General features: G+C 37.1%; 1 protein-coding gene and 1 pseudogene across 10 annotated transcripts in view; one reads left to right on the top strand and one right to left on the bottom strand.

Annotated features, from left to right (window-relative positions):
* The window catches only part of UBR2 (ubiquitin protein ligase E3 component n-recognin 2), a 119,730-nt gene that overhangs the window by 65,068 nt on the left and 28,612 nt on the right, over window positions 1-26,050 (top strand). For 8 of the 10 annotated variants that reach the window (XR_012381908.1, XM_073904986.1, XM_073904984.1 and 5 more), the window contains 18 exons: window positions 1,856-2,019; window positions 2,109-2,208; window positions 5,550-5,678; window positions 6,769-6,952; window positions 9,381-9,442; window positions 10,536-10,646; window positions 11,637-11,702; window positions 13,082-13,204; window positions 13,346-13,409; window positions 14,367-14,491; window positions 17,867-17,919; window positions 18,869-18,971; window positions 19,991-20,039; window positions 20,448-20,602; window positions 22,395-22,497; window positions 24,789-24,898; window positions 25,009-25,089; window positions 25,423-25,601. Coding sequence is in view for 8 of the 10 variants with exons in the window: in XM_073904986.1 (XP_073761087.1) it covers window positions 1,856-2,019; window positions 2,109-2,208; window positions 5,550-5,678; window positions 6,769-6,952; window positions 9,381-9,442; window positions 10,536-10,646; window positions 11,637-11,702; window positions 13,082-13,204; window positions 13,346-13,409; window positions 14,367-14,491; window positions 17,867-17,919; window positions 18,869-18,971; window positions 19,991-20,039; window positions 20,448-20,602; window positions 22,395-22,497; window positions 24,789-24,898; window positions 25,009-25,089; window positions 25,423-25,601 (1,961 nt within the window). In the remaining 2 variants the exon portion in view is untranslated. Of the gene's footprint in view, window positions 1-1,855; window positions 2,020-2,108; window positions 2,209-5,549; window positions 5,679-6,768; window positions 6,953-9,380; window positions 9,443-10,535; window positions 10,647-11,636; window positions 11,703-13,081; window positions 13,205-13,345; window positions 13,410-14,366; window positions 14,492-17,866; window positions 17,920-18,868; window positions 18,972-19,990; window positions 20,040-20,447; window positions 20,603-22,394; window positions 22,498-24,788; window positions 24,899-25,008; window positions 25,090-25,422; window positions 25,602-26,050 lie in introns of those variants that run through there. The other 2 variants (XR_012381909.1, XM_073904987.1) reach the window with 2 other exon arrangements.
* Window positions 3,572-4,418, bottom strand: LOC112837893 (V-type proton ATPase subunit e 1 pseudogene; annotated as a pseudogene).

Raw genomic sequence — 26,050 nt, forward strand, 5'->3', positions numbered from 1 at the left:
TTCTATCTTCTGCACTTTTTTGTCCTTTTTTTTTTTAAGATTTATTTATTTGAGAGAAAGAGAGCGTGCGTGGGCAGGGGGAGGGACAGAGAGAGGGAGAGAAGTATGGAGCCTGACAGGTGGCTTGATCCCATGACCCTGAGATGATGACCTGAGCCAAAATCAAGAAGTCAGATGCTCAACTGACTGAGCCACCCAGGCGCTCCTGTCCTACTCTTTGATGCAACTTTCTATGTTGCTGATTGATTAATGAGAGACCTAGTTAAATAGTTCCCCCAACACCAATAATACACTTGAACCTAGTTAGGCTAGAAAAATAGGGGAAAATTCATGATCTTTTATAGCAGAGTAATAATGAGGTATTCAAATAATATTAGACATTCTGACTTTATTATGGAGCAGAATAGGAAATGCAAATTTTTATAAAATAATGTCCAACTTCATTCATAGTAAGATGTAAGTTAAAATCATCAGAATGGCAAAGATCAAAATGTTTAAAGTTGCATTGTGTTACTGAAAGCATGAGGGGAAAGGCACACACTGTAGATGGACATATAAATTGGTAAACTTCTTTGTGGAGACAATTTGATGATATCAGTAAAATTTATAATGTACATACACTTTTTTTTAAAGATTTTATTTATTTATTTCAGAGAGAGAGAATGAGAGATAGAAAGCACGAGAGGGAAGAGGGTCAGAGGGAGAAGCAGACTCCCTGCTGAGCAGGAAGCCCGATGTGGGACTCGATCCCGAGACTCCAGGATCATGACCTGAGCCGAAGGCAGTCGCTTAACCAACTGAGCCACCCAGGCGCCCATGTACATACACTTTAACCCTGTAATTCCACTTCTAGAAAATTATTCTATAATTATCCTTGCAATTATACACAGCTAATATTCATTGCAACATCTTTTGGAATAAATAGCATTAAGACTGGAAAAAACCCAAATGTCTCATGTCTCACCATTAAGGGCCTGCCTGGTTAAATAAAGTATGATAGAAAAAAATACCTGGTGATGGTTATGACAAATGAGGGAATTTACATGAACTGATATGGGACAGTCTCTAAAATACATGAAGTTAAAAAACAAGTGAAGAACAGTGTTTATAATACGCTATCCTTTGAGGATGAGAAATAGATAAATATATGCATACTTCTATTTACTTAGTAACACTTAACCCATATATTATAAATGTATATATGTGTATGTGTATACATATATGTATTCTTCCATCTCTGGAAGAATATGCAAGAAAACTGCTAACAGAGATTGCCTTTGCAAGGGGGACCTTGGGAGCTAGGAGACTTTTTACCTGGTTTTTTTTTGTTGTTGGTTTTTGTTTGTTGGGGGTTTTTTTGCATCATTTAAATGTATTTGCTTATTCAAAAATACATAGCTATGTGTATCTATACATAGAAACAAAACCAAAAAAGTTTTAAAAGGAGATTAAGAGGAAATAGAGTTTCATACTGAGTTCTACAGAAGCTGTGATATGAACCTCTGGATCCTAGAATAATTATACCATACCATTATAGGTGTCTAAATGTCTCAGTTAAGGAAATTTGCAGCCTGGTTCAGACCCCCCCACCCTGAATTGTCTTTGAATAATGAGCCTTGGATCTGTCTCCTAACATTCTGGCATCTTTCTCCGTGATATAATTGTTGCTTCATACACGTGGCAATTGGAGTAAGTAATTGTTATTTAGAAATACACAGTAATGCATTTATGATATTATATAGTTGCATTGGAAAAGGTTTAAACTTCAAAGAGCTAACCAATGTTGGTGACTTTTTTTTAGCTTTCTAGTTAATAGGTTTTGATTACCAGTGTACTCTGATATACTTTGTTCTAGGCTCGGATGCTTATCACAGAAGAAAACCTAATGACCATCATCATTAAGACTTTTATGGATCATTTGAGACATCGAGATGCCCAGGGTAGATTTCAGTTTGAACGATACACTGCTTTACAAGCCTTCAAGTTTAGGAGAGTTCAGAGCCTTATTTTAGATCTCAAGTAAGTTTTTGTTTAATTATCCAACCACTTGTATCTTGTAATATGTCAGTGTTTACCCATATGTTCATTGCTATTTTTATCTTGTTCAGGTATGTGTTAATTAGCAAACCAACTGAATGGTCAGATGATCTGAGGCAGAAGTTCCTAGAAGGATTTGATGCCTTTTTGGAATTACTCAAATGTATGCAGGTATGTATAAATGGAACATTTTAAAGAGGAGCACTTTTTTTTTTCTTTTTGGTTCATTGAACTGAACATCTTTTCTATCTATGTATTGTTTTCATTTGGGGCACATTTCCAAAAGAACAATTTAGATGACTACAATTTGGACCAAGAAGCTCCTTTTTAATTGGAAACCCTTAGAATGGTGTAGAATGAATGACATCTAAGCAAAAGTTCTGGCATCTACTATTCTTTTGTATTTGGTTGTTCTTTTGGTTACCATTAACATTCTTTCTTTGAGGATTGCAAGTTTACTCTTTTTAATATGCTTACATGGAAGTATTGTGACGTTAGTAATTAAGAAACTATAATGTTTAATTTTTATTTTTAATGTTTCCATAATTCTTTTTCTCTCCTTGATATGATATTTATATAATACAGTATAGAACTTGCTTCCCTCTGTTTAATTCTCTTTTTTGGAAACATCCCCATATACAGAACAGAATCTAGAAGCAGAAACCAACTGGTATATGATTTTAACTGTAAGAAGGTAGATGTCATCCCAAAATATCTGAGCCGTACCATTATAATTCTTTTAATAGCTGTCTGGCTTTCTTTTTTTTTTAAGATTTTTATTTATTTATTTATTTGAGAGAGAGAATGAGAGAGAGAGAGAGCATGAGAGGGGGGAGGGTCAGAGGGAGAAGCAGACTCCCCGCTGAGCAGGGAGCCCGATGTGGGACTCGATCCTGGGACTCCAAGATCATGACCTGAGCTGAAGGCAGTCACCCCGCTGTCTGGCTTTCTTAAGCAAGAAATAAACAAAATCAGCTTATCATTTTTGGAAAATATTCTGGTTTTTTTGTTGGGTTGGAATGTTTAATTTATCATAATACTTCTATGTTTTTCTATCTGTAGAAACTTTGGTCATTTTATTTTTTATTTTTTTTTTTAATTTTGTTTATTTATTTGAGAGAGAGAGAATGAGAGATAGAGAGCACGAGAGGGAAGAGGGTCAGAGGGAGAAGCAGACTCCCCACTGAGCGGGGAAGCCCGATGCGGGACTCGATCCCGGGACTCCAGGATCATGACCTGAGCCGAAGGCAGTTGCTTAACCAACTGAGCCACCCAGGCGCCCGAAACTTTGGTCATTTTAGATACTTGAGGTATCCTCTATTTTCTATAATCAGTTCTGACACACCAAGAGAGTAGTTAGGCTAGTTTTTGTTTTTTTTTTTTTTAAGATTTTATTTATTTGACAGAGAGAGCGTGCAAGCAGGCAGAGGGAGAGGGAGAAGCAGGCTCCCCACTGAGCAGGGAGCCCGACGTGGGGCTCGATCCCAGGACCCTGGGATCATGACCTGAGCCAAAGGCAGACTCTTTTTTTTGTTTTGTTTTTTGTTTTTTTTTGTTTTTTTCCACAGAGAAAAATAATTTATTCCAGTAGATGGCAGAAATAAGAAAGTCATCCTGAAAATATACTTTGGTGCAATTCTGTTGGGTCTGACAGCCCCTCTGAACACGCTCTCCTACTGATTGCCCCACTGGATTCTGTCTTGTGACAGTTAAACACTTTGCTGATTCCCATGTTGTGACCAGGCAGGAGTCATCTTCAAATTCACAGGTTCCAAGGAGACAGCAATGTATTTCTCAGAAGAATAGCACCTTCTATCTCAGAAGAGTGCATAAACACTTTACAGAGTCAGCACAGTTTAGGTTAAGTAGGCACATAATTCGTCAAAACGTAATAAAGGTGACAGGAAAAATACTGCATTGTAGAATAAGATATTCAAACATGGTGTGAATATTTAAGGCAGCTGACGGCCAAAAGAGGTGAGTCAAAGAAGGTGGTCTGGGTTTGGAGTTGATTTTGCATCTAGAGGAATTCTCTTCGTGACCTCAATGATGGCACACTGGAGAGCAGGTCTTCCTCCTTAAGGCCAATGATACTTGAGGTACCAGATGGTTTCATTTTTCAACTGTGGTCTAAAGAGAGGGTTGAGTTGGGCCAGAATTGCAATCAGCCAAAAGAGATAGCAGCAAACTGAACAGGTTACCAGCATGGTGATGATAACTCCCCGGTTGGGACCCTTAAGAATGAACCAGGGCACGCAGAAGCCGACGAAGCCCCAGAACACGCTCATTACGATGAGAGGCACCGTGAGGCCGTTATACGCCATGGTTGCCGCCGGAGCTACCAGCCCCTGCCCAGCCGCCTCACTGTGGTCCCACCCGGAAGTGTCCTAAAGGCAGACTCTTAACCAACTGATCCACTCAGGCGCCCTCTTAAGCTAGTTTCTGAAACATATATTAAAAATTCTTTCAAAACTGTATATTCTTGGGGCGCCTGCTCAGCGGGGAGCCTGCTTTTGCATCTCCCTCTGTCCCTCTCCCCTGCTCATGCTCTCTCTCTTTCTCTCTCCCTCAAATAGATAAATAAAATCTTTTTTAAAAAATGTATATTCTTATAAAACTTATTTTATCTTTTTGTTTTGCATTTCTGGGTTTTTTTTTGGTTTTTTTTGTTTTGTGTTGCTTTCTTTTAGTCTATGAGAACTTTTAGTTGCAGATTAGGAATAAATATGAAAACTTTATTCTAGTATATCATAAAATATAAATTCAGTAACATTTTAAAAGCCTGTCTAATTTCTTCTAACAGTTTGGTCTATAGATGATAGAGCTAAAAAATAATTTGAAGGCTCGTTGCAGTGAAGTATACATTTTACTGTTTAAAACATATGCAAAGGGCAGCTGGGTGGCTCAGATGGTTAAGCGTCTGCCTTCAGCTCAGGTCATGATCCCGGGATCCTGGGATCGAGTCCCGCATCAGGCTCCCTGCTCCTTGGGAGCCTGCTTCTCCCTCTGCTTCTGTCTCTCTCTCTGTCTCTCATGAATAAACAAATAAAATCTTTAAAAAAAAAATATGCAAGATTGCCTCAAACATATTTGTTCTATACTGGGGTTTTTAATTTATATTTTAGAGAATGTTAATACATAAACATGTAATTTAGGGAGTTGAACTTCTTCTTATACTACTTGAAGCTTCTTGTTAAAACTTTTATATGTTTTTATAATCAATATATATTTTTTCTATATTAAGTTTCCATGTAAGAGGACAAACGTAATTTTAATCCATTTAAAATCTTTTTGCTTCTTTTGGGGCACCTGGGTGGCTCAGTCTGTTAAGTGTCTGCCTTCGGCTTAGGTCATGATCCAGGACCCTGGGATAGAGCCCCGTGTCGGGCTCTCTCCCTCTCCTTCTGCCTGCCATTCTGGCTGCTTGTGCTCTCTCTCTCTGTCATATAAATGAATAAAATGTTTTAAAAGTTAAAATAAAATAAAAATAAAATCTTTTTGCTTCTTTTAAGGGAATGGATCCAATTACACGTCAAGTAGGACAGCATATTGAAATGGAACCAGAATGGGAGGCAGCCTTCACACTACAAATGAAATTAACACATGTCATTTCAATGATGCAGGACTGGTGTGCTTTAGACGTGAGTTTCTTCCGGGGTAGGCGGTAGGAGATAAATGGAAGATGGGGAATAAATAGATTCCTAAGAATTCTGAGGAGATTTGGAGAGGATAGTGGTGATACTTACCTCATGAAATAACATCTTTTCCTCTCTTACCTATAAATTCCATAAAAGTTAAAATTCCAAAGCCTTAGAAAAAACTTGGAAAATAGAGGAATAAATGATCCACTCTCTCTCTTCTCTTATGTTACAATCTACATTTTTTTTCCCATAATCTCATCTAGATTTTGAGCATATAAAAAGAAGAGTTTAGAAATGTATCCAAAAATAAAGCTTTACAACTGTTTCATTTGTTCTCCGTCTTAAAATTACTTTGCTTCCCTTTGGCTATAAAGTCTAGATGAGAGCCTGTGTAAGTTAAGAGGTAAGAGAAGACTTCTATGAGATCTGAACTATGTGTAAGAGTTAACTGGTCAAAGAGCAAAGAATATTCCTGACTGTGAGACAGCCTCATCATGTTCTGTGATGAGAAAGAGTATGGTTGGTCCAGGAGCTGTGAGAAGGCTTAGGTTGGAGCACAGAGGTTAAAGGTAGAGGACTGGACAGGGGCCTGACTTTGCAGGCCTTGGAGGCCCTGGAACGAAGTTTGGGTTTTATTCTAATAGAGTTGGGATGCCACTAGTGGTTACCAAGCTAGAAAAGGTGACATGATCCAGTTTACATGTTTTTTTAAAAATTAGGAATAGATGGAAGAGGGCAGAAGTAGAAGCAGGGGATTTAATAGATGGTTGGCTTTCCTTTGAATTACTGGAGATGATCAGTGGCCAGATTTGAGAGAAATTTAGAAGATGAAATTGCCAGCTTAGTGTAATAGATTGGGCAGAGGGAAAGGAGGGTATTGGAATAACTTCTAGATTTCCACAGCTGTATGGAGATGTCATTCCCTGAGACAGGGCGCTGGAAGAGGGACCATACTGGGGGAGGGAAGATGGCGTTTGGTGTTGCCTATATTGATATCTGAGGTACTTACTCATCGTTGAATTTGAGGTGCTTATTCAATGTTGTAGAAACCCAGCCTTTGAAGTAACTTACAGAAAACCCTCTTTTTTAGGAAAAAGTGTTAATTGAAGCTTACAAGAAATGCCTTGCTGTATTGATGCAGTGTCATGGTGGTTTCACTGATGGTGAACAACCAATCACGTTAAGCATTTGTGGACATTCAGTGGAAACTATCAGATACTGTGTTTCCCAAGAAAAAGTTAGCATTCACCTCCCAGTTTCTCGCTTACTTGCAGGTAAAGCATTTCTCCCCAAAAAAGAACCCTGAAATTATCTTTTAAATTGTTATTTGTGGTTAATATTTATTGAATACTTACTATACGTTATACTGAGAGTTTTATAAGCATTGACTTATTTAATCACCACACATCAGCCTATGAGGTAGGTATTAGTAAATGTGCTTCGCAGAGGGGAAGACTGAGACATAGAAGTGACTTCCTTAGGGTCGTGCAGCAGGAAAGAGAATAGGAATTGTGAGGTGCTTTGGCCCCAGAAGCCATGTCTATAACGACTGTACCATGGTGCTGCGTCAGACTTCTAAACTGCACATATCACATGCTTACCACATATATACCATGTGCCTAACTCAACTCACATTCAGAGTCTGCGTTGTTACCATTCAAATCACCCTATCACTTAAGTGATTGCTGATAAATTGAAACCACCCTAAATTTTTTTTTTCTTTCCCTCTAAGCTGTTTTTTAGTCATTTATTGATAACGTTTTGAAGCAGCAGGTCAAGAGTGAGTCCCACATTGGAATGAGAGTTTTTTAATCATAAGTAGTTGATTTACAAGCCCTTTATACTTGGTAGAGTATTTGAAGCCGCCACCTTGCAGCGGCCAAAAACTTAGAATATGCACTTGTCCATCTCTATCTACAGACTCTTTTCGATGTAGCTTCCTTCCATATTTCTTGATTGCCGGAATTCTTATCCTACTCACATACTGCTGTTCCCTTTAGTTCCACTTTTAACTGTGAGAGTAGAAAAGTTGTAAAGGTAGCTATTTTTACTCATTGCAGAATTTGTAGTTTATCTTAAGTATGTGGCTGAATAATATGTGAAAATGTGTGTGTGTGTGTAAGAGATTGTGGAGAATTGATGCCATTTCTTCCTTAAATGTTTGGTAGAGTTCCTCAGTGAAACCATATGGATTTGATACTTTCTTTTTTGGAAGGTCATTAATTACTGATTCAATTTCTTTAATGGATACAGGTTAGTTCTAGTTATGTTTCTCCTTCTAGGAGTTTTGGTAGTTCGTGTTTTTTGAGAAATTGTTTTATTTCATCTAAGTTATCAAATTTGTGGGCATAGAGCTAGTCCTAGTATCCATTATCATCCTTTTAAAGTCCATGGGACAGGAGTAATAATCCTCTTTTCTGAATGCATTTTTTTTTCATTTTTCTGAGTATTGTCACATTTTCTTGCTGCTAGAGCCTAGCATTCCAACAGTCTTATGGAAGTTGTAGAGATTTAAGGAAACTTAGACATCTAAATGTCAGTAATGCGACAAATGGAACAGCAAAGAAGTACTTAGTATGAAACTTGTTCAGGCCCTGTTTTGTTTCCATAAGTGCTTTGAGCATACTGAACCTGTTGATAATTGATGGGAGCAGGTGACAGCATGGTGTTGTGGGAAAGTATTCAGCTGGGATGCAGGAATGTTGGTCCTATTTACAACTCAGCTGCTGGTCTTTGCTGCCTTTAAAAATCTGGTTGTATGTTGGAGGCCAGTGTTGATAGTTATATAGAAATGAGAGTTATACTCGTTTCTGCCTAGGTCTTTACTGCTCTCAGACCTCAGTGAACATTTTTGAGCATTCTGCTGACTGTGTTTGATAAAGCTTGGCCTAAATGCTTATAATCTAATTGAAGAGCTTACTAAGAAAACACACACAAAACAGTTCAAGAACAACTTGGAGTGTGTACTAATGGAGCTCGAGTGGCAGATGTCAAGTGCAGGTTGTCAGAATGAGACTCATGATGCAGGTCTTGGATACAAAAGCCTCAAGCCAGGCTTGACCAAGTGGCCTCACCTATTGATAAGATTGTAAAAAGCATTCTCTGTGTAGACAACAACATAAACAGTACACTTAATTCTTAGTTAACAGAATTAAGCAAGGTTGAGCTATGTAAGAGCCCTTTGCAGTTAGGAACTAGAGAGGCTTTGATCTTACGCTGGAAGTTCTGGGGAACTTAAATCTGCGGTCAGGATCAGCATGGACCACGAATCCCAGGACTAGTCTCTCTGTTCACTTGCCAGAAGGATCTCTCCTGCTATACTTTAAATGGGAACAAACTCCACAGCCCAGTGAAGTATGACCCTTAAAGTGGACATAACATACATAAATTGTTTGATAATTATAGAACTGCTTCTGCCGTGTTTGTATATCTGACATTTACTTATATAAAATGTCATCGGTGTGTATTAGTAAATGTAATTAGGACTTTAGCTCTAAGTGTACCTTTGACACAGAGGTTCATGAGAATATCAATTCAAAAAGCTTCATTTATAGATGCAATTCATTTTTTATCTTAATTTGTAATGGGATAGGTTCCCAAAGAGAAAGAGTAGTTAGATACAAAGTTGAGTGAATATTTAGGACTTTTTTTCTAAATGATTTACAGTTGTAGAAATGCTTTTTTGTTTGTTCTCCTATGCAGGTTTACATGTATTATTAAGCAAAAGTGAAGTCGCATATAAATTTCCAGAGCTCCTTCCTCTAGTAAGTAATCCTAACATTTAAAAGTAAATGCCTAGGGACACCTGGGTGGCTCAGTCGTTAAGCGCCTGCCCTCGGCTCAGGTCATGATCCCAGGGTCCTGGGATCGAGCCCCACATCGGGCTCCCTGCTCAGTGGGAAGCCTGCTTCTCCCTGTCCCGCTCCCTCTCCTTGTGTTCCCTCTCTCATTGTGTCTCTCTCTGTCAAAGAAATAAACAAAATCTTTTTAAAAAAATAAAAGTAAATACCTAGGGGCACCTGGGTGGCTCAGTCGGTTGAGCATCTGCCTTCAGCTCGGGTCATGATCTCTGAGCCCTGGGATCGAGCCCCACGTTGGGCTCCCTGCTCAGCTGGGAGCCTGCTTCTCCCACTTCTCTCTGCTTGTGCTCTCTCTTGCTATCTCTGTCACTATTTCTGTCTCTCTCTCAAATAAATCACATATTAAAAAAGTAAGTGCATATTTTTATTATGTTCCATGTACTTGAAATCACTTTGAAACAAATTTTGTTAATCAGGGTTCCGCAGAAAAACAGAACCAATAGAAGGTTGTGTGCACATGCATGTGCACATGGGTATGTAAGTATGGAGAGAGAAAAAGAGAAAAAATTTGATTTATTGTAAGCAATTGGCTTATGCAGTTTTGGGGCCTGGCAAGTCTGAAATATGCCTGCATGGTAGTCCAGCAGGCCGGAGACCCAAGGAAGAGTTGATATTGTAGTCTGAGGTCCAGAGGCATTCTGGAAACAGAATTTCTTCATCCCTGGTTGGGGGGACTTCAGTGTTTCTTTTAAGGCCTTGAACTAATTGGATGAAGTCCACCTACATTACAGAGAGTAATGTGCTTAACTCAGAGTGTATTGATTTAAATGCTAATCACATCTACAAAATACTTTTCACAGCAACACGTGGACTAGCGTTAATCAAAAACTGGGTACCACGGCCTAGCCAAGTTGACACAAAATTAACCATCACATAAACATACTTTTATTTTAATTTTAACTACTGTTTGATACAGTTTCCATCCCTATCACCCTGTCTTCTTTATAGAGTTGAGATTTTTATGGATTTTAATTTTTTTTTTTTTTTGTATATACAGAGTGAACTTAGCCCACCCATGTTGATAGAACACCCTCTTAGATGTCTTGTTTTATGTGCCCAAGTACATGCAGGCATGTGGAGAAGAAATGGGTTCTCTCTAGTAAACCAGGTAAGTGTTTTTTAGTTTATGAAGACTTTTCAATCCATCTCTTCCTTCGGCTTCTGTGACGGTTGTAATTTTCAACGTACTTAAGTCACTGAAAGTTGAGTTATCTATGTTAAAATTGTTCAAGAAGATTAATGTTAAACCAAAAAGTTTCTTAGAACTTTTATTCATACTTTGTCAAGAAACAATATCAAAGTAGAAATGAACTTAATTTTCTTGATTTTTAACTTGAGATCATTTTTAGAACAGTTTTACAAAACATAATAAAAATCCAGATTTCATCTATTTAAATAAAATTGTGGTAAAAGTTGAAAGTTCTTAGAAACTGATGGTTGCCAGAGGGTAAGGGGTAGGGGGATGGGTAAAATGGGTGAAGCATAGTGGGAGGTACAAGTTTCCAATTGTGGAATGAGTGAGTCACGAAGATGAAAGGCACAGCATAGGGAATATAGTCAGTGGTATTGTTAGAGTGTTAAATGGTGACCAGTGGGAGCTGCACTTGTGGTGAGCAGAGCATAACATGTAGACTTGTCCAGTCACTATGTTGTACACCTGAAACTAATGGAACGTTGTGTGTCAACTATACTTCAATCAAAAAAAAGTTCTATTAATAGCTCTGAAATTGAGGTTTTATTTTTAGACCTTATCAAGGCTTGGCATAGGTTTTGGTTTTGTTTTCATTTTTCATAGCCATAAACCTTACAGGAGAGTAGCTTTGTTGGGGAAACCCAGAAAGTTGGCTGCAAAATGTGTACCATAGCATGAACACTGAAATCTGGAAATTTCTAATTAATTAATCTCTGCTAAGATAGTATTAACTGTTGAGAGAACTACATTGTGTGTGTGTGTGCACGTGTGTGTGTGTGTGCACTCATACATGTGCACCCACATTCACACTTGTATTAAACCCATGTGCTCTTGGGGACTGGGGAGAGGAGGGAGCTGCACAAATAAAAACCTATTTACCCAATATAATTAATTTTTTTTTTTTAGATTTATTACTACCATAATGTGAAATGCAGACGTGAAATGTTTGACAAGGATATAGTAATGCTTCAGGTAATGAATTAAAAGTATTAAACTTACAGGTTGTAGGGAACATTTTTCTTCTTGTCATTTCCACAGAACCCAGTCACTTACGATTACTCCCAAATCTCTTAACTCTAGCCCTGTCTACTGAGCTGCAAACTCATATGGCTAGCAGCCTATAGAACATTCCCATCTAGATTTCCTGGACACATCTCAGATTTAACATATTCAAACTAACTCCTCTTATTCCCTCCATACCTTCCTCCTGTCTTGGGTTTCCTACCTTGGTGTATTGTTTAACAATCTATACAGTTGTATAGTTGAGTCAGAAACCTGAAAGCCATCCTTTTTTCATTGTCCTCTGGTTAAAGACCCAAACCCCTTAAACTGATTTCCAAGGCTTGTGAAACTTAACCGTGTTAAAACTCCCTGAATTGCCATGCTCTCTCTTAAGTCTTAAATTCTGCACGTTTATTTCTTTTGCTCCTTAGTTTGCCTACCCCACCCCCTTCCTTTTCTGTTCACCTTGTAACTTGTTTTCCTTTATGTCTTAGTGTTTAGTGTCCCTTTCTCCGGAAAGCCTTCCCTGACACACAGAAATGTAGCTAAGTATCCCATTTGGGAAGGCCCATAGCATGGTGCTCTTCCCCACCATAGCATTCATAGCTCTGGATCGTGGTTGCCTATTTACTTTTTGTCCCTCCACTAAACCATGGCAACTATATCTTAGTCTCTTTTTGTCCATTGTGCATAGCACAATGCTTATCACATAGTGGTTTTTCCATATTATTGCTGAATGGATTTTGAAATGACAGAAAAGGTTATGAAATGTATATTTCAAAAATGATTGGCTCAAAACAAAGTCCAAGTTGATTTAGAATTTATACAAATGGAATTAAAGGAGAATTAAAACTAATATTTAAAAGCTATTGTTTCAGTTGGTATAGTTTTTATCACCAAAAATTAATTTGAGAGTTCTTGATAAGAGCTTAATATTAGGTAAATAAAAAGTACTAGAAGCATAATTGCCATAGCACATTTCTCTCAGAGTCCATACACTACTAGACAGTGATAAGAGAGCCCTGAGATAAAATGTCAGAGCTGAATTCATAGGGTTGCAGTCAATTCAGAGAATTAAAAGGCAAGAGAACATGTTATTCTGATATGTAGGGTTGGGGGGGGTTGTTTTGTGTATACTTTTTTTTACCAGCTTAGATTCTTGTCCACACTTGTAACTTCCACAGGTAGGGACTTGACTAAGTGGGTTTTCATCTTTTATAGAGATTGGTGAATAAGTAAGCTATTTTCACTTAACTCAACCCAAAATAGCTTTCACTAATTGTTTAGTAGCCCTTTTGACCTCTCTCTTTTCCTTTATCTCAAACATTAAAAAAAAAAAAAAAAAAAAGACAGGTGTCTCCATGATGGATCCAAATCATTTCCTGATGATAATGCTCAGCCGCTTTGAACTTTATCAGATTTTCAGTACTCCAGACTATGGAAAAAGATTTAGCTCTGAGATTACCCATAAGGTAAGAGCATGTTTAAAAGACCATAATACATCATTAAAGAAGTATCTTTCTTTTTTTTTTTTTTGGCTGTGTTAATCATCTGAGATAATACAGTGTTTGTATTTGTATCCCTGAACTTTCTCACCCCTCCACTTGTTACAGGATGTAGTTCAGCAAAACAACACTCTAATAGAAGAAATGCTATACCTCATTATAATGCTTGTTGGTGAGTATGGATTGTTTGTGACATTTATCAATTACACTGGCTTTTGTGATAACAAATAGTTCTGAATTTCTAAGCTAGGTTTCTTTCGTTTGAGCAGTTCTTCAGCTTCAGGGGAGGATTAGAGCATCCGTCTCTTTCCCCCTTCTGGTTACTGTAGCACTGAGAGTGAGAGTGCCATGGTGCTTTAGAACAAGAGAGTACAAGTTCTGAAGCAGAATAATCTGAAAGGCTCTTTGGGGAGAAAAAAGTAGGACAGAAGAGTTTGGCAAAGTAAGAATAGGATATTTAGGAGCTATTTACTGTTACTTTATATCTTAGGTATGTTTCTTTCTGTGGTTTTGTGTGCAGAACTATCATCTTGGCTTTAGATATGATTAAAAAAAATAAGTTAATAGAGACCTGTGGCTAGTAGATGCAGATTTCTTCTCTTCTTGCCTGTATTTTCAGTCCTGTCACCTCCACCTTTCCTGTTCTTTTATTCTTTACCTTCTCTACCTCCTCTGCTATTTTTGACTCTGTAGTCCATAGAGCAGAAAATCCTGGCTCCTGTCAGGAGGTGATACTAACGAAGGTCTCAGAAGGTGAGATTTTATTTGCCACTAGATAGAAGGTCAAAGGAAGGCTCTCCTTCCCTGCTACCATGTGGCAGATGGCATGAAAGCAGTTTCCTAGTCCTCTGGTTACAACTACTGCTCTAACAGTTTTTGACTACATCCAGTCCCTTCCTGCCTTCTGATCCCACTCTTTCAAAATAGCATCCAGAGTTTTCTCTCTCTGCTACCCAAAGCCTGCACTCACCTGTTGTGTCTGAGCCTCAGAAGTATGGTTAGGAGCTGCTCTCACCCTAGTTTGCTGCCAAACCAATTATTTACTGTCCCACTGCACAGAAAGAAAAATATATTGTGTTAAGTATTGTGATTATGTTAAATGTGTGTATATGTACTTTTGCATTGACAGGAGAGAGATTTAGTCCTGGAGTTGGACAGGTAAATGCTACAGATGAAATTAAGCGAGAGATTATCCATCAATTAAGCATCAAACCTATGGCTCATAGTGAATTGGTGAAGTCTTTACCTGAAGATGTAAGTACCTACATCCTAAAAAAGAAATTATGGAAATTCTCCCCTTCCTGTCAGGCTAGTATGTTTAGATTTACTTCTGTATACCTTCTTCACAGTGGTAAAGACCACAATTCTAGGACACCTGTAACTCCTCGTCACTCTTATTAGAAGTAATTAGAGGGGCACGTGGCTGGCTCAGTCAGTAGAGCATGAGACTCTTTGATCTTACATGGGTTCAAGCCCCACACTGGACGTAGAGGTTACTTCAATTTTTTTTTTTTTTTTTTTTTTAATGCTGGGGGGAAAAAAAGAATACTAGTGATTGGGAATAGAAAGCAGCATAGAAGTAGAATCTTTCACAGTGAATTCTTAGAAGAGATAAGGATACTGAATAAAAGTAAACCTGGGCGCCTGGGTGGCTCAGTTGGTTAAGTGACTGCCTTCGGCTCAGGTCATGATCCTGGAGTCCCAGGATTGAGTCCCACAACGGGCTCCCTGCTCAGCAGGGAGTCTGCTTCTCCCTCTGACCCTCCCCCTCTCATGCTCTCTCTCTCATTCTCTCAAATAAATAAATAAAAATAAATAAAAGTAAACCTGATCTTGGGGCACTTGGGTGGCACAGTTGTTAAGTGTCTGCCTTTGGCTCAGGTCATGATCCCAGGGTCCTGGGATCGAGCCCCACATCGGGCTCCCTGCTCAGCAGGAAGCCTGCTTCTCCCTCTCCCACTCCCCCTGCTTGTGTTCCCTCTCTCACTGTGTCTCTCTCTATCAAATAAATAAATAAAATCTTTAAAAAAAGAAGTAAACCTGATCTTGAAAACTGAATTTATGTATCCAGTAGACAGGGTTATTATTGAGTCCTTACTACAAAGTTGCCATGGGTGGAGATAATGTTTTAAAACTTAATATATTAGAGAAGGAAGTGAGAAATATCTGCTCATCTGTGTTGAGGATACTAAAGCTTTTCAGAGCTTTTTCCTTCTGAAGCATCCAAAAACTCTCCCTTAGGGAGCCATCTCTTTCATTCTAGTGAATGTAAAGTAATGTTCACATTGGCATTCATAGGCTAATTGTTTGGTTTTTTTTTTAAACATACTCACACTTTCAGATTCTTTTATTTTTTTTTTTAAGATCTTATTTATTTGACAGAGAAAGACACAGTGAGAGAGGGAACACAAGCAGGGGGAGTGGGAGAGGGAGAAGCAGGCTTCCTGCTGAGCAGGGAGCCCGATGCGGGGCTCGATCCCAGGACCCTGGGATCACGACCCGAGCTGAAGGCAGACACCCAGCGACTGAGCCACCCAGGCACCCCCATAGGCTAATTGTTAACTGTTTCTTGTCCCAGGATCTCAAGTTCCCTGGCCACCTATTTTTCAGCCACAGGGCTTTTCAGGTAGATACCGAATACTTGTAGTTAGGAGAGATCCTTATTTCCTTGAGGCTTTTCAAAATGTTTCCCCAGATTTGAAACATAGATCAAAACTTTCAACCTTAATGTTCATTCTTCTGGGATTTAAACCTGTATTTGTTGCATAGTAATACTTCCTTTAAACTTTATATTATGAAAAGTTTCAAATATCTATAGAAATAGAAAACATAGTGTAACAGAACCCATCACCAGTTTCAACCAGTCTTGTTTTATCTATACCCCAACCACAAATCTCTGCACCCCCACTGGATTATTTTGTTAAGAATACCAGGTTTACCCACAGATGACACACAATCTCCACCACCCAACCAAAATCACAAAATGAGTTTGCCACAGGAGAGGAAAAAACCAAAACTTCCAAGGCCCTGCTTTTTTTCTTAAAAGTACCTTAAAAGGATATTTTGTTTCTATTTTTTATTTACATTTTATATTTTTTATTTACATTTTATATTTTTTACACATTGGTAGTGGTCAGCCATTTTAATGATCTCGGATGACCAAACCAGCCTTCAGAGCATTCTCTGTCCTACTTCTGACTTTACTTGTGATGTGACCATGTTCATTATCATTTTAAAGGAGAAAAAAAAAATCTTGTTTAAAAAAAAAAAGTCTTATTCCAAGCATTCTGGTAACTTTTTTTGTGTATGTGCTTAGCTATAATATAAGTAGTTGGTTTATATGAGATGGTTAAGGCCAGAGATGAAAGATTTTTTTTTTCCTTTTTTGTATATGAAGTTGCTGGGGAGTTTTTTGACCTGTTTGATATGTATGTGAAACAATGTTGTGCAACAATAAGCCAGAATTTTATTTTGCTGAGTTGTTCTAACCAAAAAACCAGAATACGAGGCTTACCATTTCATCTATAAATAGAGCTGTATATGTGTTAAAACAGTGGTTCTCAACCAGGGACACTTTTGCCCCCCAGAGACATTTGGCAGTGTCACTGCTTGGGGCAGGGTTGTGTAGTACTCCTGGCATCCAGTGAGCAGAGGCCTGAGATAAAGCTAAACATCCCACAATGCACAGGACAGACCCCCCACAACAAAGATTTATTTGATCCAGCAGATAAGTGCCAAGGTTGAGAAACTGGTCTAAAAGGACTTTTAGAAAAACCTATCTATCCATATGCCATAATAAAAGAACAATAATTAATAATTTCTTAATATCACTAAATATCTAGTCAGGATAAAAATTACTTGTACTTTTTAATACAGGAAATGAATCCTGAGTTGTTAGGTGAGGAAGCAATTACAGTTTCACTTAGATTTTAGAATAAAGAAGAATATAATTTGGGGGTGGGAGGAAAGGCCGAGGGAGAGAGAGAATCTCAAGCAAGCTCCATGTCCAGCACAGAGCCCCACACGGGGCTCGATCCCAGGACCCTGAGATCATACCCTGAGCCGAAATCAAGAGTCAGACACTTAACCGAGCCACTCAGGCACCCCAAGATAATAATCTCAAACAGCATTTTAAAGTACACCTTGTACAAAGTGATGGCAACTATATTTACCAAACATCTTTGACCAGAGAATTCTTTAATCAGAGTTCCTGTTAACATCTTTTTATGATTGGGATATGATTTAGGAAATGCTGTTTTACTAAACATAGATAAGGAATCAGTGTCACTTTCATAAAATAGTATAAATATCTTACATAAATTTTATTTAAATGTTATGTGTACTTTGTGTTTTTAATTCCTTTTGAAAGCTGTCACCTTGAATCCATATGGTAGTGACTTGTTTTTAATCATATGAGTCTGAATGCATGTTAGCTTACAAAATAAGTTTCCCTGGTTATATATTAATAATTATGTTTACTGTGGAATCCTCATCTGTAAAAATTGGGATAATAGTATATCTGCTTCATAGGGTTGCTGTGTAAGGCCTAAGGAGAGAAAAGCGCAATGTTCAAAGTGCTAGCAGATACTGTTAACATGAAACACACTTACTTGTTTCTCGTACTGTTAGGAGAACAAGGAGACTGGCATGGAAAGTGTAATTGAAGCAGTTGCCCATTTCAAGTGAGTTTACTTCCTGTTCAATTTTTTTTATATATTAATTTTTCTTAGTGTTTCCTTTGATGGAACTGAGAATGAAATTGTTGCTTTCAGAGAGTGACAGCATTTTCAGATACATAGTTCTGAACTAGATTTCTGTCATTTCACTCTTCTGATATAGCTCTGCACTCAGCAACCTAAATTGGTTTACGAGAATTTTCACTGTGCTCAGAACCAGTGTTCCTGATCATTTCAGATAATTGACATTAAACTGAGCGGGTGACATAAGTCAATGCATTGAGTTTTCCCAAAACTGCTTTCTTTGTTTCCATCTGAATGTGCCTCCTGAGTTGTAAGATGGCCTCTCAGTACTGCCTTCACTCTCTAGTGGCCAGTGTGTTGCCCTGCTGGTAGGTAAACTAGTTGATCCCCCTGAGCCTGTTGAGGCAGTTCCTCAATCCTGCTTTTTCTTTGCTCCCACCGCAACAGTAATGTCTTTGTTTTTGTTGATTATAAAGATACAGTACATGCTTTTAGAGAAAATGCAGGAAAAAATACATATATATAATTCCCTAAACCTTAAAATTGTACCTACTTTTTCCACTTGGTAGAACTTACCAGAGACATCTTTATATGTCAAAATTTAGAAATTATTACCACTTTTCATGATGTTCAACTGTGTGGAGGTGTCATAAGGTGTGTAACCTATTCCCTGTTGTTAGACTTTGAATCATCACAATGACCATCACATTCACCTGTCCAGTTAGGATAAATTCAAAGTGGATGTGTCAGATAAAATGATACATGTAGAGTGTTGGATGTAGATTACCAGATTAACCCACAGAAAATAGTACCAGTTTACGTTCATCAGCAGTAAATGACAGCTCTGCTTTTTTATTCTGTTATCTAAGACTGTCTCATAAATTAGGGTATGACTTTAGTAATAATATTTTAAGGACTTTTTTTCCCATAGAAAACCTGGATTAACAGGACGAGGCATGTACGAACTGAAACCAGAGTGTGCCAAAGATTTCAATTTGTATTTCTATCACTTTTCAAGGGCAGAGCAGTCCAAGGTAAATGGGAAAATAAAAAGTATACTGGGGAAGAGCTTTGTTTGTTTTTCTGTTGATTTGGTTGGTTTTTCCTAAACAACTTTTACTGCTTTTCAGAGATTGAAAAAGGATACATTTTTATTGTAGGAAATTTGAAAAAATATAAAAAGGTATGATGAAGAAAGTATAGATTACCTAAAATATCACCACCTAACATTTTTGGGTTCCCCCCACCACCATGTATGCTACATACATACATAAGATCTATATAATTATATACATAAACCTTACATATATAATTGTATTTTACTGGCTTTTGAAGACAAATTGTCAGCTTGTACAGTAATCAGTTAAACTATTTTAGGCTCGTTTCAGAGTTGCTACTACTTAATATTATGCTTTTCCATACTAATTTATGGAATTTTCCTCATGATTCTTGGCTAAGTTTTGTTTCTAGCAGTCTACTTTTTTTTTTTTTAAGATTTACTTATTTATTATTTGAGAGAGAGGTAGACTGCACATACACGTGGGAGGGAGGGGAAAAAGGACAGGGAGAGAATCTCAAGCAGACTCCCCACTGAGCACAGAGCCTGACATGGGGCTCAATCTCATGATCCTGAGATCATGACCTGAGCTGAAATCAAGAGCCTGACACTTAACCCACTGAGCCACCCAGGTGCTCCAGCAGTCTACCCTTCAGATACTTTTTTGTAAACGGCATTATTAAACTTAAACATGAAGTTTTGTTTAGTTTTAGATGCATGTCATAGAGCTTAAGCCTAAATAACATTTTGGTTTGGTTTGTACATGTTTCCCCTGCGTTTTAAAATAGGAAAGAACTCCTTGGGGCTTGGTGGGGGTGAGTAGTGGGGGAAAAAAATAACCTTGATGTGTCATTTGGAGGCTGGGGGGAGGCACTATAAAACTAAGGGTAAATATCTTCTAAAATCCGAAGATAATACGACAAAGATTAACTTAGTGTTTTGGATATTAGGTTGTTGTGTATTACTAATTCCCTGTCCAAATTTCTTTTTTATTAGGCAGAGGAAGCTCAACGGAAATTGAAAAGACAAAACAGGGAAGATACAGGTATTTTTAATCTTTCTAAAAATCTCTTGTCTCTTCTACTTGTTAAATGCTGTTTTCTTTTGACTGTGATGATTATCCTTGGTGAAGTGGAAGATTTAAATGTATGCTTTCCCAGTGAACATTCAAAAGACTAATAAATATGCAAATACAGAAATAGGCTGTACTGAGTCACCTCTGGGTTAATGGATTTATCTCAGATCCTAGGACATTTCTAGGGAAAAGAAAGACTTTCCTTTGTACTGCTACTATTAATGTAGCTGTTTTTATGCATTTGACTTTGAGAAGGTAAAATATAGCTTTAAGATATGTGTTAATGAATATTCTTTGAGTGAAGACTATCAAAAGATAGGGTTGTTTTTTTTTTTAAGCATGTTCTACAAAAGAAACCAGTAATAACCTTATTTTCAGCACTTCCACCTCCAGTTTTGCCTCCATTCTGCCCTCTATTTGCAAGTCTGGTAAACATTTTGCAGTCAGATGTGATGTTGTGCATCATGAGGACAGTCCTGCAGTGGGCTGTAGAACATAACGGATATGCCTGGTCTGAGTCCATGCTGCAAAGGGTAGGTTTGAAAACATTTATTATTTATATTTTAGTGCCTTTTTAGTAAAAGCCAAAATAGTCTTGTCAATATCTATACACAAACAACTTAGCACAAAATGTAGCGTTAGCTTAATTTGAAATATAATATTGCTACTGCTTTTGTGTCTGACAATGAAAATGATAGCTGGGCAGGTATTTTTTTATACCACTTGGTTGTGATTACCTTGGTTTTGTTGGCTAGTCTTCCTCTCATTGATGGTTCATAATATGTCTTTGTTTATGTAGTACTCTGATATTTGTATAATGTGTTATCTTTAACATGTTTTTTTATTTAATCCCCTCAAAAAACCTGTGGGTTCATCAGTATCTATATTTTACGATTGAAGAAATTGAAACTCAGAGACTGTAGCTAATAAGTGGCATGTGTAGAACCTTGTTTGTATTTTAGTTTATAGCTTTGATGTGAGTTACTCCTTTTTTTTTTTTTTTTTTTTTGATGTGAGTTATTCTTGAATTGTTTATTTCATTGAATTCACACAACACCCGTTTGGGTAGATACAACTTTTTCCATTATATAGATGAGGAAGTCAGGTTTCAGTGAGATTCAATTAACTTGTCCATGTTACTCAACTACTAAGTAATGTAATAGTAATTATTCAGTTAATAGAATTAGCCTACTCTGTACCTTAATCTGTGGTAGGTACTTTTACATACATACAATATTTGCAGTTCTCAAAACTCTAAAGGGAAGCTATTTTTTTTCCATTTTAAAGATGAAATTGGGCTCAGACTGATTCCCTGAAGGCATGTTAGCTTGAAAACTGTGAAACAAGGATACAAATGAAAGCAAGCATTCCCTGAAACAAATAATATATTATATGTTAATTAAAAAAAAGAAAGAAGGCATTCTTCCAGAGCCTTCTTCCAAAGCTATTTTTCTTTCCATTGTCTTAGCAGCCTCAAGTTGTCTCATTGGCTAAGATAGGTGTACACTTACAGCCCCCTCCCATTTATAAACAGACACTTAAAATGTAAAAGCGTGGAGCTGTGGTCTACTAGAGACTATCAGTGTTATGTGAGCAAAAGATTTGTGGGAAATGATGGAGGAGAAAAAAAGGAGTGAACAGCATTTACCTTTTGTGTGTACATTTATTTCGTGTCCTTCAAGCTAACCTAGTTCATCCAAGTCTCTGACAGCCACAGTAGCTCTTTATGTGGGGAAACACAGACAACACACAGGTATCTCCTTCCAGAATTTGGGGAGCAGGATAAGGGCAATAAAAATGCAAATAAAAATCATTTTATATTTCCTTAGAAGTAGGGAATTTTTTGTGAGACATAAGGAATAACTGTAAACATCTTCATAAATTACGTGGCATTAGGGATGAAAGTATGTATCTTTCTGAGATGATTAAGATTTTTAGTCCTTAGAGAAATGTAATTAGAGAGTATTATAGACTAGATCATTACATGATAGATGCTTTCAGCTCTAATTATTCGGCCACTGGTTCTTAGAAGATTTTTTTTAAAGACTATAGTGTAGGGATGTATATGAACTTACCCTAAGAATATGCAGTTGAATTTTCTTTGTAGCTGGCATGGAAATTTTTGTTTCCTTACTGAGTATTTTTTATTAGAAAATGAAATTTAGAGTTTGAATTTAATAAAAATTAGTACTTCGAATTGTTTTTTATTGCACTTTTTAGTAGTTTGCTTTATCTTTTTTCAATGGTGAATTCTTTTTTGTTTTTGCTTATAAAAATATGTACTTGATTTTTGATTTACTAAAAGTTATAAAACATCTATTCGAGGTGTTACATTTAATTGGAATGGCACTACAAGAAGAAAAACAGCATTTAGACAGTGTCACGGAAGAGCATGTAGTAACATTTACCTTCACTCAGAAGATATCAAGTATGTATACACTTTTTACTAAATTAATGCAAGATACTAGTGATTTTAAATATATAACCTCTTATTTGCTCATAGAGATTCTAAATAAATTTTAATAAATCCAGATTTCTGAAGTTATATGTATTTATGTCTTAAAGGTACTATATGAGATCCTGATGTATTTTCATAAAAATACGTAGGGACTACACATACTTAAAATTCATAAACTGAGAACATTAATGAGGTGCCCTTAGCTTGAAATCAATATAGCACATACATTTAAATTCTCGGATATGCTCTAAAAACACAAAATATGCTATCAGAATTTCACTTTTAAATTATTGCTGTTATCTTATAAAAACATTGAAAATAAGAGAATTAGCTATAGGGGTACGTGGGTGGCTCAGTTGGTTAAGAAAATTAGCTATAGAGGATTAAATTATCATTTTTCATATAAAGTAATGTGACTTTTTAGAAGACCAGGAGACTTTTTTTCTAGCTTTTTATTAAAAATTTTAAACATACAGGCAAGAGTTGATACAGTAAACATCCATACACCTACCACCTAGATTCAGTAGTTAGTATTTTGCTGTATTTGCTTTAATATTTGCATACTTTTTTAAACCATTTGTTTTAGCCGTATTTCACCTATAAAGAAAAGCTTTTCCTCTACTGATTTTCACAACAAGCAGTTGGTCTGATTGCCTTCAGTGGTGACAACTGTGAATCTTTTTTGTTTGCTTAGGATTGTTGTGCTTTGTTTTTAATATTACTCTTGGGTTTTTATTCTGTGTTTTATAGTCACATATGATCAAGATTCCTTAAAAAAAAAAAAAATTCTTTTTGACGCTCAAACTGCCAATTTTGGTCAGTGGGAGTCTGTTCAATTTGCTTCACTGCCCTTTTGACCCAAGCCCATTAGTATTTGAGCACCACCTTGCTTTCTGGCACAAAAGACACCGCAGGCTCATCTTACACTTTCCCTGCCCCAGACCTGCAATCAACCATTTGCTGAGATATTTAAATGAGTTAATGGTGGTGTACTAGGAGTTATAGCAGTCGGTATAATGTGTAGTATGACCCATTATAGGTAGTATAATGGATAATATGATCTTGTTTGCTGCTAGATCTCTATTCTTCCCCTTTTTATCCTCACCCAGGAAAGTGGGAGGAAGAGGGGAACTGCCTTTCCCCACTGAAAACCGTGTTCTTAGGTGCCAGCCTTTCCCTATTCTTTTCTCTGGCAGTAGTTCTTCCTGTGGGTTAGCGTTGTCTCTTCTTGCCACCTTCATCTCCAGCACTTTTACTTCAGGATAACCAACCCGAAAACTCCCTGATTTCATCCACTCATCACTACACAATCCCAGATTCTCTGTCTCTCTCTCTTTCTTTCAACAATCATCATTTTCTCTAGACATTCCTCATATTTCTCTTTAAACATTTTATATAACTAAAACACACTATTTAGAGTCAGATCCCTAAACTATAGCCACAGAACTTGAGATCTAAAAGAATATTAATGATCACATAGTTCAGTCTCTTCCCCTCTTAGGAATATTTTGCCCAAATGACAGCACTTAAACCAAGAAAACCAATAACTGGACATTTCCGACTATAAAACTAAATTAGCTAACATTAGATTAAGTGTACTCTCGAGACTCTGGACTTGACTTGTATGTATTTTCCTCAAAGAAATAACATACAGAGGAAGAAATGCATTTTTTTAAATTTTTATAAAGATTTTATTTATTTAAGAGAGACAGAGAGTGACAGAGAGCGAGAGAGAGCACAAGGGGTGAGGAGAGGGAGAAGCAGGCTCCCCGCCAAGCAGGGAGCCCAACGGAGGGCTCGATCCCAGGACCCCAGGATCATGACTTGAGCTGAAGGCAGACTCTCAACTGACTGAGCCACCCACGCACCCCAAAATGGAATCTAGGTTTTGTTAAAAGGAAAATAAGTTGATATATTTTTACACACACGCCCCCTGTAAATCCAGTTCATTTCTTAGACTTTGTAAAATCTCAGGTAGACGTTTTAGCTGGGTTTTTATTTAATAGCTAAAGGCTATGTTAAATTAATCATTTGGTGTAAGATGTTCGTTTTGAATGATTAAAGCATTCTAGTTGTTAACTTGTTTATAAAGTACAGATACATCACATTCTCAAGAAGTATTGAAAAACCTCTAATAAGTAGAACTATAATTAAATCATGGGCAGATGATGTTATAAGCAACCTTATCTTCTTGTGCATAGTAATAAGCACTATGAAATGTTAGCTGTTGTTATTGTGCCTTTTATTTTTTTCTGCCTTAGAACCTGGTGAAGCACCAAACAACTCCCCTAGCATACTGGCTATGCTGGAAACACTACAGAACGCTCCCTACCTGGATGTCCACAAAGATATGATTAGGTGGATATTAAAGGTACAGTTTCCAGCATCACTCTGCTTTTTGTGAGAAACACTCAATGTTTGTTATCTTTAAATTTTGATAATATTTCATAGCTTCCAAATAACTGATACTTTTTGTCATAGACTTTTAACACTATTAAGAAGATAAGAGAGAGTTCATCCGCCAGTCCCGTGGCAGAGACTGAAGGAACCATAATGGAAGAGGTATAAGAAGCAAAGTGTGGTCCTACTGAAGGATTGTAGCAAGTTCACTACAAACATTTGAATTTATCTGTAATAAGTCAGTAGTCTATATTATTCACAAAAATGAATTCCAGAAAATGTGCCACTATTTATCTTTGTTTGTTGTAGCAAATTTTTTTTTGCTCTGCCTGTTCTTTTTTTTTTTTTAAAAACAGGTTTAAAAAACCTTTTGTTTAGATAAGTGAGATTGTAAAATAGTTTTTAATTAGTATTTACATTAAAGGTAGTTCTGCTTTGGGGGAAGAAATGTGCATTTGGCATCTGATGGTCTAATTAAATGAAGCATACTTTTAGAGTTCAAGAGACAAAGACAAAGCTGAGAGGAAGAGAAAAGCTGAGATTGCCAGACTGCGCAGAGAAAAGATCATGGCCCAAATGTCTGAGATGCAGCGGCACTTTATTGATGAGAACAAAGAACTCTTTCAGCAGACATTAGAACTGGATGCCTCTACCTCTGCTGCTCTTGATAATAGGTAAAAAAAATAATCAACATTTTTTTGATCTCTTGACCATTGGTTCTCAACTGGAAAGATGTTGCTTTTTTCCCTTATTAAGTACACTTTTAATCTTAAAGTGATTTAGAAGGGTTGGTAGGTAAATTTTACAACCTCCAATTAGAGGAATTACTCTTAGAATTTGAGTTTATTAGTATATGTTTATGAGTATATCTCTGACTGTAAATGAGATACCATGTGTACACTCAAAATGAGATAGTATGTGTATGCTCACACAGAACACCCTTGACATTCATAAAAGAATGAGTGCACAGGGGCACCTGGGTGGCTCTTGAGCATCTAACTTTTTTTTTTTTAAGATTTTATTTATTTATTTGAGAAAGAGAGAGAATGAGAGATAGAGAGCACGAGAGGGAAGAGGGTCAGAGGGAGAAGCAGACTCCCTGCTGAGCAGGGAGCCCGATGTG

Source organism: Callorhinus ursinus, unplaced genomic scaffold (genome assembly GCF_003265705.2).
Source record: "Callorhinus ursinus isolate GAN/ISIS: 27379988/994484 unplaced genomic scaffold, GSC_fseal_2.0 scaffold22, whole genome shotgun sequence".
NCBI classification, from domain to species: Eukaryota; Metazoa; Chordata; class Mammalia; order Carnivora; family Otariidae; genus Callorhinus; species Callorhinus ursinus.